Genomic DNA, 17,186 nt, shown 5'->3' on the forward strand with positions numbered 1-17,186 from the left:
GTCCATTCGTTGAACAATATATTTCCGGATTTTTTTTTATAACAGGCAAATGAAAAGTCGATCAACGCATGTAGGTAGCATGTAATATTTAGTAGATTTTCATTTAAAACCTAAATAAAGCAAGACAAGTATTCCACTCAATCGGAAAAACGCAAATATCCTTAGTAAAATATATTTATAATATTAATATGTAAACGGTGTGACCGTTGGACCGAGCGCAGATTTAACACGGTGTAGTGTAGTATAAATAAACAAGACAGAAATGTCTTTCAACATCAGCCCAGGTTCATTCTTTTCAGTTTGCCTCTGAATTACAAAATAACAAAGATAACGAAGATTTACAAATTTATTAAGCAAAATCAAATATTGAACATAAATAACATTGTTTGATTCCGGTTATAACCTAAGAAGGAGAAATGAAAATTTACCTTAATGAATGCCGAAAAAGGGGAGAGGGGGAGAGCTTGGTCCTTGGACCAACAAGAGAGTCTCTCGACAGTACTCTGACGGCTGTATTTATATACTTACAGACAATAGAATTTAAATAACACTAGACAGGGCATCAATAGTCTTAAACAAAATATAAACGGAGTATAATTTCCGGAATCAAATATATACAAATACATATAGATATACCACAGTAGTTTGATTTTTTTATAATAAAATCTATTTAAAACGCATAAAGTAGGATCCGCCAGTATAGTTGCCTACTCAAATCATTCGTCAAAGTTAAACTAAACGTCGCGTGCTCAGTCTACATTATGACGTCATATTTCAGACGTAAACGTTCAAGTTTTGTCTTCGGAAATAGCCGAAGAGAGTTACGTGATTCCGAAATTTTTTTTATTTCTTCTTTCATTGTTCATTAATTTAATTCATATGAATGTCAATGTAATAAAATTGAATACTTTATTCAGAATCTAAAAGATCAGTTCCTTGACGTTTATGTTTTTATTTTCCATCTGATAATTGATAAGACATACATAGAACAAGTCGTGTTTCTTGATTGAAGCACTATTGAAACTTATCTGGTTTCTTTTTTAATTTCTTTTAATTCAAATTACCTTCTATTGAAACACTGGAACTTATTTGATCGAGTTTAGGGGCAATAAACATCGATAAGCACCAGTCAATCAATGATCGAACTAACTTTTTAAAAACAAAATGGCTGCCAATATGGCGGCGCCCAGGGCTGGAAGAAAATTTTTTTGGCCTTAGTACCCCTGATTCAACTTTCATTTTTCACTGATTTTCTTATATATACGTGTTACCATTAATCCTCGCTTCGCGAGGCGGGCTTCGCCCGCCTCTCGCTGCGCTCGGTATTATATAAAGATTCTTGAAATATTTGGATCGTAAAGATATGCCACCGTTGAGTATCCAATCTCACTAACAGTATTCTCATTTATATGACTCCATTTTGAAATATCACTGTCGCTCAAGTTAAGATCGGGTTGTTTTTTTCTTGAAATAACCGAATAATATTATCGATATACATGTTTTGCAGTAAAAGATGATGGAAGCTTATATCCAATTTATATGCAATAAATTGCCGTTTATTTTTCAAATGAATTATTATTATTTTAACAGCCGAAATATAGAATTAAACAATGGAATGTCGGAGGCGGAAAAACTGCTGGCCAGGCTTAAAGATCTGTAAAATGTTTTTATTTTCGTACATGTACCCCAGTAGCGTGTCCTACCTTGCAGTTGCTAGCATTTGATTTCTATCCGCTAAAAATAATATTGGTATTATTATATGGAAATTTTGTAAAGATTTGTATGACTGATTGAATTGCATACAACGAATATGTACATTTTTAGCAAGTAGTGATGTCAACGATTACCCGGTTGACCGGGTACTCGATCGAACGTCCGAGTATCGAATACTAAAATCGGTACTCGGTTACTCGGATGTATATATATTTTTTAATATTTCTAAGTTTATTTAATAATGCATTAAAAGATCGGTTTTAAAATTTAGAATGTCCATTGCACTTGTACATACAGTAATTAGGATTTCCTACGCCTCAAAATATGCTAAATGACCGTTATCGCTTGTGGCAGTGTTTATATACATGTAGTAAATATCGTGACCAAGCACCTGTTACCTAGCTTTTCTCACCTTTGGCTGTCTACCCTTATTTTTGGCTAACTTTAATGATTTGTCTTCACTGAACATGGTTTATATAGTCTATTACATAAATTATATAGCACACAGTAGGGAAACTGAACAGACCTAAAATGCCGCCATCGACTTCAAAGGTCTGGAAATATTTTTACAGTTATCAATGTACTTGTTCATATTTATTTACACTTTTACCGAGTACCCGGGTACTCGATCGGAAAAACGTCCGAGTAACCGAGTATTAAAATTGACCGATTTGACATCCCTATTAGAAAGTAATAAAATTAGTTGTTGGAGATTTGGTAACATATAAGGTAACTTCTACTTGAATCAAAATGACATTTTTTTGGATGAAAAAGAGAATTGGTCCATAGCATTGAAAATTAAGGCCAGTTAAGACATAGCCCAGGTATTGTTTACTAGTAGTTTTAATGTTCATATAAAACAAATCTCCTTTGAATGAATACCATTGTGCCTAGTCTTGTTTTGAACAGATCTGAAGCCTTGTATAAAACAATTAAAAATTGTCCCAAGTATATAATGGCATTATACTGTCTTAAAGATTTTGCAAAAATTTCGTGGATACATATTGCTTTATTAAGAATGATATTTTGGCAACAGTTTTGTGTACATAGATTTGTGAATATGTATATTGGCCTTGAATAGTCTTATTATCTGTGATATTTATATAAACACTGGTCCTCTGTGTTTTCCGGAGAAAAATCAAAGACTCAGGGAAAAAAGGGGGACCATGCACTCAACAGAGCTAACTTTATAGTCAGGACACCTTATCAGTTGTCATTAAACAAAGCATACATCATGTCACTCATAGAAATCAGGTCATCTCCAGCATCCATTTGATAATTTTCATTTATTCTTCATAATTACATGTATATTGTATTGTTCCATAATTCTGATATGGAAATGCTGATGAAACAGTGTACCTTTGATTTGTGCAATGCTGCAATTTTAACTGGTAGCTGTTAATTATAGCCATAAAAAGAGACATTATTAACAGCATTATTTACAGCACTGATAAGTATTATTTTAAACAACCATGACAGAAAAACAAGAATATAATTTTATTGTTTACTTGATTGAAAAAAAAAGTAAATGCCCGGTAGCCATAGTATTTCAGATCTACAGTTTACCGGTATATGTATTTGTGTTGAAGAACAAATGTTTTATCTTTTTCACTTTCAAAGAAAACAATGAAAGATGAATTAATGAAGAATTTTTTAGTGCAATACTTCTGTAGTTCACCGACATGTTATTTTTTTTTTCTTAGTTAATAATTTGCCGTGATGTGTTCATTGTTACAATGGCTTAGGATTGTTGAGTTTGTCAGACACTTTGAATAGAAGCATTCCACTACTGCACAATATCATGCCTGTGTGCAGAAACTAGTTTACAAGTACTAAATGTAAGGACTAAGCTGTAAGAGTTGAAAATGATCTTCCTGTTTTTTACATGATGTTCATAGATGCCAAAGGTTCTCATGTTACATGACTGTAATTTGTGTTGTAGATATTAGAAGTTTACGTTTTTTCCGCATCAATAAATTTATGCATAGTTCATGCAAACAAAGAGCATGAAATATTCACGTAGTAGTTTTACTATGATTTTGTAGATTTGGTGTATGAAAATGACTTGCATCTCTCTCTCTCTCTCTCTCTCTCTCTCTCTCTCTCTCTCTCTCTCTCTATAAATCTCTTTTACATTATGTATATGTAATATGTGTATGGTACGTAATTCATTACCATAAATCTAGCAATATTGAAATTCTTATTTTAAAATACATGTGTTATTTATCTGTTTACTAAAACTATGTTCCTGTTGCCAATACAATTTTTTTTCTTAGAAATCATTCAGAAGTCCTTGTCCTTTATTTATTAGACTAAGTGCATCATTTGTATTTATGTTACGTTTCTAAGCAGAAGAAAATATAAAATAAATATAAAAATAATAATAATCTTTCAAGTGGAAATTGTGTCGGGACTCTTTATTTGAGCAATTTTTTTTTATTTAAAAATGAATACTCTGGTACTTATATACATAAAATTATACTGATGCAATGGGTAAATAATTTCAGATAGATGCAAACCAAAAAAAAATAATTTCAATAACATATCCCCCTTTTTCCCATTCTTTACAGTGACTGTCTTTTGTTTTTTTGGTTAAGGTCATATTTTATTTTGATTAAGGATGTAGAGTCAACAGATAAAAATGTGTACATGTAGCTTTTAATATATTGTATAGTCCTGTGTAGGTTGTGCTTCATCTGTCATCAAAAATACCTGCAGCTCTGTCAAATGAATTATGTTAATGCTTGAATTATTTGTACCGCTTGTAAATTATTGTACAATGTACAAGGTAATATTACAGAAATGAAATACAAATAAGAATATAATTATCTCTTGTTGGTTCTTGTGTTAGCTAGTTCTTCCAGGAGAGATGGATTTACTTAAGAAATAAACAGCAATTTAAAAAGTTCACAATGATATGAAGTTGGATGGTCACGTGATCAAATCCTGTGAAGCCTAAAGGGCTTCTCGGTAGATTTGATCACGTACCAACCAATTTCATATCCCGGTGAACCTTTTAACATTGCTGTTTATTATTTATATTTACGTTTGAAAAAGACAAATCGTTATAACTATATAATTTAATTCTGGTTGTAACGCGCTTTCTGATTGGCTGAAAAATTATTTTATATCGTATAAAGGATGTTGCCTATGTCATAGTAAGACTAACAATACGCCTGACATTACGTTTGAATTTTGTAAAATTTTATGTCATAAAAAGGTCAAATGACCGTTTTTATCTACAACGAAGAGTAAAAAAAATTAAATTTTAAACAATGAATTCAATATTTATTAGTTTGATACGATATAAAATGGTTTGAAACAGTTTACGCTTTTTTATAAACTGTAAACTGCCCCAAACCATTTTATTTCGTATCAAACAAATAAATATTGAATAGAATGTCAAGAAATTGTTTATTTTCTACATAATTTCTTTAAAATATCAAAATATTGTTTTATTTTCTACATAATTCCTTCAAAGCCGTAAACTATGGGAAAAAGATTCTTCAAATCAATTATGATGTCATAATGGTTCTTGCTTTAAAAAAATCGATACTCTGGAATCATTTACTAGCTGATCTTGACCTTAATTATCTAGTAAATGGTTCCAGAGTGTCTTTTTGGTGCTAACGCGCATTACTCAATTTGTATGCACACACTGCTGCAGTTATGAGACTGTATACTTCATAAAATCATGATTCAATGCTATAATAAGAGTACATGTCAAGTATTGACCATTTTGCCATAGCAATTAAGCCCCCATAAAAAAGAAAATGGAATACCAACAGTTGCATACAATTTAATTACTTTTGCCCCATTTTACATAAAACCAAATGAATTTTTTAAAAATTATACTGACAATAAAGATATAAATTTGATCAAGTTTAGATTTTTGTCCTTTGTCCATAAAAAATTTAAAAAAATAACTCCAGAAAAGATTTCAGTTTGATGCATGGGCCTCAGTATTTTCTTAACCACCTGAAAACAAAAAGATATGAAAAGATTACTACATAATCATGATGTACATTTATGAATTACAAAAACTGTTTAGTATAACTAATCCAGTGAATAAATGAGAAACAGGATTTGATCACAATTAAACCCTAAAATAAATACAAAATTAAGGCAAACAAGTCTTAGCAGACAGGAAAAGTTTTGATGAGCTAGCTTATGACTTCTTTACTTACTTATTGGTTTCCATATTGTAGAATAATTCAACTTTGTTCTCATAGTAAAAACTGGAGGGCATCCCATTCTTTATTGCACTGTATCCCCCTTTCAGACAAACATTGCCCCCCTCAGCCGAGGTAGAGGCAGCAGCCCTGGGCTCAGGGAGTGCCTTCACATAGAACCAACAGTTGGTTCTGGGATTATAACACTCCACCGATGAAAGCAAGCTGAATTGATGATAAATATATAAAAATAATTATAAAATTTACCACCCAGATTTCTTCCCATTAATTTTAATCAATATTGCTCTTTTTGTCCTGAAAATTGTGAAGACATACTGGTACATACCGATTGCCTTCACCTATTCCACCAATAGCAAATATATAGCCATCTACTTCACAAAGGGAATGCTCCATCCTGGCAACATTCAATGGAGCTACTGGTCTCCACTCTTTGGTCTCGTACGAGTACACAAATACTTTATTGGTGGGGGAGGGACACTCCGAATCTTTGTACCTGGCTCCACCTACAAAAATCGCAAATTCAGATCATCTTGCATTGATTTTAACATGATTTGATTTGACAAATATATATTCTCTTCAAAATAAAAATTAATTTGGTCAACTGCAATTTTTGCTGATTTGTGATATGCTTCATTATGCCCCAAACCCTGTCAAAGTCCCATGGAAATTCGACTACCTTGATCTATCTACTACTACAATCTTGATAGACCTCTAACAGTGACTTTTTCCCTTTAAGACATGATTAAGTCTCCATTTTAAAGTTTAAAAGATATGGTCAAGTTAGAAAAAGTAAGACACGTACAGAAAAGAATGAAAGAAAACATGTCCTTCAGTGTATACTATGGGTGACGTGAAAAACTAAAAGCATTGCATAAGTCAAGTTTCATTAATATTTTGAACTGTTGATTAAAGGGAAGGATAATTTTTTTAAAGATATCCACAAATTAGAAATTATCTGAAATATATATAGAAGTTTAAAAAAAAACACACAGAGAAACACTGAATAGAACTTCCAAATTCCTTCCAGATGTCCATGATATTAAGACTAAAGAGTTAACTGGCATTCTATATAATGAGGTAGAACTGTATCTACTTACCAACCATGTACCACCGGTCTCCTCCCCAAACCATTGCCTTTCTACCATCAGAGTGGTCCTGTTTTTTATGTTGTTTACTCCTTTTCTTTTTGACATGTTTGTCATTGCTTTTTCCCTCCGCTATGGAAACATGTTTTTGCTTTGGTTTCCTCCCCATCATACAATCCATGCTTTGTAGTCCAGTAGTTCCCAATCTGGCTGGCTTTCCAGCTAGTTCACATTCTGTGTCATCCATCATAGACCCTAGGTATATATATATAATTTACAATAATATAGTTAGCTGTTTTAAAGCACGTTAAATTGCTGTATTACAAAATAATAAACTCTGGTCATCATATGTATATGATTAGGAAGCATGCAAGTCCCCAGCTCTGTGTACCTGAATATCTAACTGCATGATTAATGTTTCAACATCAGAACTTTAAGATATCAATTTCCACATTGATAATGAAATTCTTCGTAAAGAAGTTTTTTTAATACTCTGTCCCTGGAACAGACCATAATAATAACAACTTAATTCTAAATGAATTTGAGATTTAAATATTTGAAGTGACTAAAATTAAAAAGCATGCATTCATGCACTTTGATGAGGTTTGTAGTGCATCCAACTATCCATGCCCTTTTGCCTGCAACTACATCAAGTGAATAAAGCGCTAGGTGACAGAAAGATGAACTGATTAAAAAACAGGTTATCGACAAATAAAATGGCTATCTAATCTATATACCTAAATAGAATATTAATTGTTATCAAGGTAAACACCTACAGTAAAACTTGCTTACAAGGAACTTGGATACTAAAATAATAGGTTTAGTTGGGATTTTTGAATGAAATTATAATATTTCACACATCATTTGTTAAACTTTCTTCTACTATAATAAATAATCTTACTTATTAGGAAACAAAATTTCTTTATCCCAAGGTGTCTTTTTACATGAAGAGAATTTTACTGAATTAAAACAAGTCAATTTTTCTTATGATGATCCTGGAAAAATATTTTTTTTACCGTTTTATCCTCCTTTTAATATTATTTTTCACATCAGTTTCTTTTTTACTTTTTGATGGTATGTTGACAATAAGATATTACATTTTGATTCTCTGTATTGCTTGATACAAGGTGCAGAAATGGTGGACCAGCTTTGACTTCGGGAACAGGCATGACGATTAAAATCCTCGACAGCATCTTCAGTCATTAGGACAATGTCATAAGTGACATCAGGTTCCTTGAACTCAGAACTACAGTGTGTCTATACAGGCAACAGAAAGAAGAAAGACAGAAAAGGAATAGGTCAGAATGTGGAGTAGACATAGAATGGAATGTTGCACTGAAATGTTGAAATAGCTAGAGCTATATCATATAATTATTTCTGATATTAGGTCACCTTTCAAAGAAGTTTTTGTTCTCTCATTGAAACATAAAAATGCATCATGTAAAAAGGATATGATAAATCAAATATATATATGATATTTGGCCACCTCTTAAAGAAGTTTTTGTTCTCTCCAAGTCAGCTAATGAATAATTATGTAATTTGTGTATGCAGGTGTATTTCATAAAATTCTGGGCATTATATTAATACATGTAATATTAATTCTTATGCATGCATGCAACGTTGAAAAGAAAAATGAATTTCCCTTCCTCAGTTTATGAACATTGCGAGTCAAAAGAGGGCAAACATATTAATGCTTGAATTTCAAGGTGGTTTAATATAATCAAAACAGTTGTTCCATTAATTCATTCCAGTTTTGAGGCGAGTTTTTAACATACATGTATACTGTACTTACCTTTGACAATACTTTATATACAGACCGATGATCAATCTATCTAAGCATGATTTGCTGAACATGGAGCAAATCTGATCATGCTGTCAAACCAGTCATTAATTACCGGTATTTATAGAAGCCTCATCTTTTAGTGTGGAAGTAAAAGTAACTACTGGTAATACCTGCTTATGATATGTGCTGTATAAAAATACTTAATTAAAAACACATCATAAATTAACGTAAAAGGAAAAAAAAACAATTTGGTACACATGTTATAAAGAAACATAACTATTCATGCACCTTCAGATATTGCTCAACACTTCCTCCACTGTTGGCAAGGCTCCGAGGTTCTTGAATCTCCAGATTCAGAGGATCTTGCTGATTGAGGCTGATTGAGGTCTGAACCCTACATCAAGTTATAAAAGATGCATTGAATTCAAATATTCTTTAATACACTGTCATTTTTTTTCACAACAAAAAAGAGCAGATTATTTAAAATGCATGACTGGGAATATATATGCCTTACTGTAAATCAACTTTTATTTGCTTCCGAGAATCGAAATCTTTGAGAAGGTTTGCAAGAGCCTGATCGTCACAATTATTTTCTCGTCGCAAACCAGTTCTCAAAACCTATGGTGTATTACTTTTAAAATAGTATAGATCTCTGTTGCAAAAATTAGTAGCTGCAAACCACTTTGACTCTGGTAAATGACGCAAAATAAAGTTTTCACAAATAAAAGTTGGTATTAGATTTGATTATGTTTATTGTTTAATTTCAAGCTATTAACCTAATAGGTTAAATCATAGTATGATTTATCTTTTTCATATATAAAAAGTAAAATAATATTGAAGAGTATATGTACTAACCAGTTAGCCATAGTGATCAAGCCCACACAATGGGAGCTCTGCTTAAGGGCGGGACATTTAACAAAGCATTCCATCAATTGCTGGCTTGATAGGTGTGAGAACCTCACGGTATCCATCACTCTCTCCAGATTCTTCATTCGATCCTCCTTATGATGGTGAAGCCAACTTACAGCACTCTCAAAAATGTCCATCTCTGAATTAACATCGAGCCTTTCATTTGACAAAATCATGCAGATGGTTTCCACATCTAAGCCATAGAAAGAGGAACTGTTCCTAATCTCCATAAAATCTTTGGCTATGCCATCCATCAGAATGTCACAAAGTTGAACATCTTTATGCCTCCTCATCTTTTGCAAAAGTTTCAGCATGTCATGGTGACCAAGAGAGGATATTTTCTGCAAACACATCCGTGTGATTTGCTGCACTTTGAACATCCGTGAGAGGTCAAGTACCTCATGCAGACAATCAGGTTTAATAATATTGATATCACCGGAATAAATGCAATTTAGGAATGTCTTTAAAGCACCGTCTGACACTCCAGTAACCTTAATTTGCCTAGGTCTGACGGGGGGCTGAGTAAAGTCCTTGCTGTCAAACATCTTCTCAAACAACGGACTCTGACTAGCAAGGACGACTTTATGCACTGGGTAAACGATGCTGCCCAGTTTGAATGAAATGTCGCATATTTGTTCTCTGTTATAGATTTCATTCAAATATTGGCCAATATTGGCATAGTGCTTGTTGTTTGACGCCTGTATATGGCCTGAGAGTGGTGCACTTTCACTTTCATTTTCAGCCTTTGGAGATGACTTTTTAGGGCTTCTGGGGACTTCATCCTCTGAGGCAGTTTTTAGGATTCTGGGTACCTCATCATCTGATTCAGTTGATGAAACTGAACTTGGTGGAGAAACTGAACTTGGTGGAGAAGGAGTCTGGTTTTGGTTTCTGTCCACTATAATTGTATAAATACATTTCTCAATTAAATGATAATTGCCTTCTTAAAAAAGTTTCAAAAACATTAATTGATAATTATTATAATAAAAATGAATGTACTTTTGTGAATATCTGTAATTATCCCCCCCCCCCCCCCATTAAGTTGATTAACCTTCAATAAATTAATCTCCTAAATTCAGTATTCGAAGTTGTTTTTACTCAATCAAAGCTGCACCAAAAAACTTAATTTTTGACTATTTTAATCCAACAGAAAATAGATTTACTATAACAATTGTATTTCTAATAACAAAAAGAAAAAAAGGTTTGATAAAAATATTTTGAGTTTAAGATTTACAGAAGCCTTTTGTTATTTGGTCAGAGAAAGCAAGCAAACTTTAACAGGACTCAATAAATCTACAAAAAGTAAAATGCAAATACCCCTACCCTTCTGCTGAATATATCTCAATTTCAAGGAGTCCAAGACTACAGACCCAGAGGAAGAAGTTGTAGATGTAGAAACTCTAGATGTAAAAGCTCCCAGGGCAGCTTTTTCAGCCTTAAATAAAATGAATTTCAAATATTAAAAAAAAATTTATCTCCATATATTGTTAACAAATGTAAATACATGCAAGACATTACTTTCATATCAAGCAAAAACCTACTTTCATCCTCTCTTGTCGCTTCCTCTCAAGCCAACAGGCCTGAGGGTCGGCATCCTCTTTGCTCATGAAGCTGTACCAAACGTCCCGATTTACTACAATCGGTTCACGCTTGGGCAGGACTTCGGTTGTCACAATCATAGTGTCCTTCATCTTTGGACACGATGAATTTCAAGGTATCCAATACGGCCTTTCAAGTTTCTGTATTCAATTAAAGAATGAAAATAAAAATAAATTTACAGTTGATAAACTGTTCCAATTGAACGATGTATAACCACACACGAGCACCGGACACTTTCGACGAATCGATGGGCGAAGGCGAAGATTGATAGGATTTACAAACTATCAATCTTGAAAGTCACGAAAACGCAGCTTCTTTCTAGCAACACTATCACGTAACTAAGGAAGTTTAAACATGCCCGCGCATTTAACTTGAAATAGCAGGAAGTAGCATAATATCTAGTCCATTCGTTGAACAATATATTTCCGGATTTTTTTTTATAACAGGCAAATGAAAAGTCGATCAACGCATGTATGTAACATGTAATATTTAGTAGATTTTCATTTAAAACCACGGGCCCTGGAAGTTATTGTAAATATATTGCATGTGCATGTATAAAAAAGTACTTTTTTATACATGCACATGCAATATATTTACAATTACTTCCAGGGCCCGTGTTTAAAACTTAAATAAAGCAAGACAAGTATTCCACTCAATCGGAAAAACGCAAATATCCTTATTAATTAATAAGATATATTCAATATTATTATATAAACATTCTTGAAATATTTGGATATCGTAAAGATATGCCACGGTGACCGTTGAGTAATTATCCAATCTCATTAACAGTAATTCTCATTTATATGACTCCATTTTGAAATATCACTGTCGCTCAAGTTAAGATCGGGGTTTTTTTTCTTGAAATAACCGAATAATATTATACATGTTTTGCAGTAAATGATTTTGGAAGCTTATATCCAATTTATATGCAATAAATTGCCGTTTATTTTTTAAACGAATTATTAATATTTTAACAGCCGAAACATAGATGTCACAGTGATTTCCATATGTCGCCATATAGGGTACTGATAATATTTGTCCATTTTTCAGCCACCGAATTCGGGAAAAGGAAAAATTAAAATATAGATTTTTTGACAAATAAATCCCTAACATTTTAAGGACTCCTTCCATTCAAAAGGCAAAACTGTGTAAAACATGATGATAAATCCACCAAATTCATTCCCAAATTAAATTTGTGAATTCTCTGACAAAGCAATGTGTTCATAGCCTGACTTTTCATCACATGTTGCCATCCATGCCTCTGAATTTATCAACCTATGAACATCATTTAAAGTTTCAATACAAAACGGAGCTAGAACCTTTGACCCACAATTTTAAGTACCTTTCATCCAAACATAACCGTGGTTTAAATTGCTCTACTAAAAGTTCATCACAGCCCTAGGCATGTCACATTCACCAATCTTCCCTAGAACTCTTATGGTCCCTGACCTTATTTTCTCTTACAAAACCTTGCATACAAACTCTCGTTGATTCCTACAACTAACACTATTTTCTAGGAAAATACTTGGAGGTTCATCACTGTCATAAGAAATTAAGACCTTTAAAATTTTCTCTGAAATGTAAAAAGAATTCCATAACATCTACACCTTCTGCAAGCCACCTACTTACTGTAGTATTCTAAACTGAACATCTTCATCTACTACTCTCTGACTCAAAACTTCATTCCATTGATCCATATTATTGTGTATCTGACCTAACTAATATAACTTTGGGTCACGCAAGGGTAAATTTTTAAAGTCACAATCATTCCCTTGAAGAACAGACTCAGCTGTAGGATGTTTGGTTACAAATGAGGGAGTCCCACCTCCCGATGTCACCCGGTTTATAAAGCGTAAACTGCCCCGAACCATTTTATATCGTATAAAACAAACAAATATAAATCATTGTGACGTCACGAATCATACAGAATCGAACGTTTTCCCTATTCTATAGGTTCATATAAAATGTATTTGCAAATGTAAATGTAGGAAAATGTTTACAGGTACCTTTTTACTGGTTACATTTTTTCCTTCTAAATAAAATAATAAATCATCTTATTCTAATATTATAAGCTATAGGGGAAAAGGTATATTAATTTTCACAATAAATGTTAGACAGACAGGTTGAAGGTGTCCCTTATCCGGTTTCTGGGATTTTCAACTGATGAATAATTTTATATTAAGCATTGAATCATTTTTTTTTTTAGAGATATAGGGCGCTTTCCATTTACGTTGCCTCGCCGGCGACGTTATCGGGAAACGGCGACGTTAATGGAACGGTTGGCAACGTCACAATGATCCAACGATGACGATTGCAGCTTAAAACTGACATCTATCTTAAAATTTGATCCAAAATTTTTGGCTATTTGCAGTTTTAATGTATTTCAATGTAGTAAGACATATTGTAGTTTTAGAAATACTGGTTTTGTAGAATATGATAACCTCGACGCCATATTGTTTCCTAATCGTCAACGGTATATTGCGTTGCCACAATCGCTCGCCGGCGACGCGCGTTCCAGCAATCGGCGACGAAGGCAGCACCGGCAAATCCGGCGATGCCGGTTAAATGGAAAGCACCCAAAGTCTCATAACTGCAGCTCTGTGCATACAAATTGAGTAACGCTCGTTAGCGCGTTATGAAAATTTGTATGCACACACCGCTGCAGTTATGAGACTATATCTTTTAAAAAATAATGATTTAATGCTTATATTTACATTTTTCTAAACTTCTTGCTTTGTCTGCAAATGTGATTTATACGTCAAAATTTCTTATTTATTCTAAGGTTAAGTTCAAATTAATGGAAGAGCCATTGTAATAGCCACAAGCGTGAACTTTGATTTTCGCTTGTGACGTTGCAATTTACAGCGTTCAACGTTTGTGACGTCATAATAAAACTAATCATTTGGGTACCCTGTGTGTGTTACGGTCTTATAACTGCAGTATCTTTTCACACACTTTACATGCAAAAAATATATGGAATGTAAATATTGGAACAATGCATACATGAAGAGGAGAGGAGACAAAATATGAGCCATGGCTATCAATCAAGTTCTTGTTTTAGGCTTCAAACCAGCAATATTTAACCAACACATTACACATTTATTTGCCCTTTGTTAAAAGAAATGCAAGTGCCAGTGGTAATGTAGGGATTCAAGCTTATGCGTAATAATTTTCTATAAAGATATACTCTGTATTTTAAATGCTGATACATGTACATGTTAATTAACACTATTTCAGCATATTTCATGAAATAATAAATATTTCATTTAAGAAAAATATTAGAATTGTCAGATATGTTGTCAAGGTTATATTTTTAACAGGGACAATGGCCATAAGGATTTGTTATCTTGAGCAGAGCAGGGCAATGACAAAATTGCTAGTACCATACATACAATAAAAACTTCCGTAGCTTAATTTTTCCAAAAGCACATGAAATATAATATCTTGTCTTGATTAATGAAAGTTATTTCCAATGTACTGAAGTAAATGTGAGATAAAAGCAAACTCAATTTTTCTTGATTTTCATTTATTGCCAAGCTAAAACAGGAAGCAGTCATACACAATCAGATGGGAGCTTTATGCTAATAGAAAACTGAGCACATGTTTAACTAGGAATGTGTATGCATATGTCAATGTGAACGAAGAAACTGAATTTAGCAAGCAAGTTCTTTAAGTAAAAAAAACCACTAGGAATGTAAACATTTATTTTCATAACAAAAATTTAGAATTTTGAAAGACTACTTTCTGAAAATAAAAATAATAATTTTTATCAGTTTCAGAGTTTAAACTATAGGAACTTATCAGGTACAAATACATGTACTTCACCTATACAATTAACTAGTAAATATTTAATGAACCACCAATTTATATTTTCACTGTATATTTTTCTCCGAGACAGCAACATTAAAAATATGTCGTCAAGTTTGTTTGATATAGCCCAGTTTAGAATTTAATTTTGGGTAAATATTGGGGTGAAAATATAATCATGTATATACAGTGTCAAGAAAAAGGGGAAGAAACCATTGCATACATGTAGTTGTATCTAGATTGTAAATAAGTTATATATGACTAGATGTTTCCTACCGTTTACCTGAGAGAGATATAGTATGATAAAAACTTCCCTATGATACAGCCAAAAAAAAAATTTACACAATCTGCCTTTAATTTATCATTAATTTATCATTACCAAACATAATATTCCCATTCATTAAAAAAATTGACATACAATTTTCTTTAGTCTTTGATATAGCTACATGTGGAATACAAATGGATAATATACATGTAAATGCATGAATTAGAAAAAAAAAAATAAATCTTGATATAATAACTGACATAAAGAAATGATATTTGCCATGTATATATTTTTCCCATTTATACATGTAAAAATACATGTACCAAAATACCAAGAGTATTGACTTTTAATAAAGAGACATAATGGAAATTACAGACCAAATTAAAGGTCAGAATTCTAAAACACACATTAACAGTATAGGCTTATGCATTTAAAAGCGTCTTGCAACAAAGGTAAAAAATGAACATGTAGAATGTACATGTATACACTGATATATAAACAAAACATCACAGATACATTTTGTACCGACTTCAATAGAGGAAATATCTTTTTTTTTGTTGAGTTATTTGTTAGAAACATATTGAACGCTTTACAATTTTATTAATTTTTTAAACTAATTATCTTTGGCCACAGAATTAATTAGAAGTTAGTATGTTAGTGGAGACATTAATTCCAACAAACATTTTTCAAAATCAATAGATTCAAAATGTACTTTTAGACTAGCACTGCATGGGGGAAAGTTTGGCTCTTATAGTAACGAAAAGTATTACCAAAAAAGAGAAGACAGTCAAAATATTTGCATATAAAGTGTACATAATTTTCTGTAGTATTAAATATATAAATGTGAAGGAAGTTGATTGCTAAATAAGGTCACATGATATATCTATGTGAGCATAAGATACATGTAGAATAAACATGTGAATAATGTACATGTATTTGCAACAACAACAAAAAAAAAAAACATTTTTCTCTGCCACGACACACTTGCACTCTATATACTACTAAAAAATAGAAATCTTCAACAAAAGTTTCAACAGATTTGAAATCACCTCAATAACAGACAACAGTTGGCTACTAGATGTATAATAACAAAGCTGTTTATTGCTCTCTCAGAGAGTGACTTGTAACGGAGTAGTATTACGACAAGTCAACAGGACGGACACTCAGCTCAGCAGAACTGATTTATGCTGCATTAACTGAAACAATTAAACGATGTTAATCGATCTGGTCCCAATTGTTATAGATCAAAATTAAACAAAGAATGAGAAAAATTGTCCATCATCAATCTATACAAAGGCAAATATAAACATTAAATGCATTATATACTAGAAAATATCTACAGATACGACAATTTTGCCTTTTTTCGTCAAGTTTATAATTATAAAGGTATTAAATGTACCTCATTTTTTCGAGGAATCAGTTATTTCTATGTAAAAAGAACACAAAGAAAATAGCACCTATATGAAATCTAGAAGAATTATTGTGACTTTTAAATCATTCCCAAAGGCCAAACTTATGATAAAAGACTCATTAGATATGTTATTTTATGCAAAATAAATCAAATCAAAATTGCATAAAACACAAAAACATATCAGTAGTGAAAACCTCATTGACCTCCATTTAAAAAAACCTTTATGAATGCCCTAGCTGCATGATTTGTACATCTTAATATTCATGTACAGAAATTTATATGGTAGATACTGTATATGAATAGAAAAAATTACATGATTTTGCCATTACCATAAGATACGCATGTCTGCATACACTGTACCAGTACATATATTTATGATAACCAGCGCCCATCTACATGTACATGTTTTGATACATATAAA

General features: G+C 32.3%; 1 protein-coding gene across 1 annotated transcript; it reads right to left on the reverse strand.

The window, feature by feature from the left end:
* Positions 1–5,496: 5,496 nt before the first annotated feature.
* On the reverse strand, positions 5,497–12,836 carry LOC128191204 (kelch-like protein 2). The gene is made up of 9 exons (XM_052863289.1): positions 11,225–12,836; positions 11,007–11,118; positions 9,630–10,581; positions 9,063–9,168; positions 8,089–8,248; positions 7,004–7,246; positions 6,232–6,409; positions 5,901–6,110; positions 5,497–5,691 (listed from the first exon to the last, which is right to left on the reverse strand). The coding sequence occupies exons 1-9, from the start codon at positions 11,372–11,374 to the stop codon at positions 5,673–5,675; spliced, it is 2,130 nt and encodes a 709-aa protein (XP_052719249.1). The 5' UTR covers positions 11,375–12,836; the 3' UTR covers positions 5,497–5,672.
* Positions 12,837–17,186: the final 4,350 nt, after the last annotated feature.

The sequence above is a fragment of the Crassostrea angulata genome, chromosome 7 (genome assembly GCF_025612915.1).
Source record: "Crassostrea angulata isolate pt1a10 chromosome 7, ASM2561291v2, whole genome shotgun sequence".
Taxonomy (NCBI): domain Eukaryota; kingdom Metazoa; phylum Mollusca; class Bivalvia; order Ostreida; family Ostreidae; genus Magallana; species Magallana angulata.

What these genes read in the sequence shown, in the direction of transcription:
- LOC128191204 (XM_052863289.1), bottom strand. Translation starts at nt 11,374, where the DNA reads ATGAAGGACACTATGATTGTGACAACCGAAGTCCTGCCCAAGCGTGAA. An exon ending in TTGATCACTATGGCTAACTG is followed by an intron (nt 9,169 to 9,629) that starts GTTAGTACATAT and finishes AACTTGATGTAG; the next exon opens with GGTTCAGACCTCAATCAGCC. An exon ending in GCAATACAGAGAATCAAAAT is followed by an intron (nt 7,247 to 8,088) that starts GTAATATCTTAT and finishes ATATATACCTAG; the next exon opens with GGTCTATGATGGATGACACA.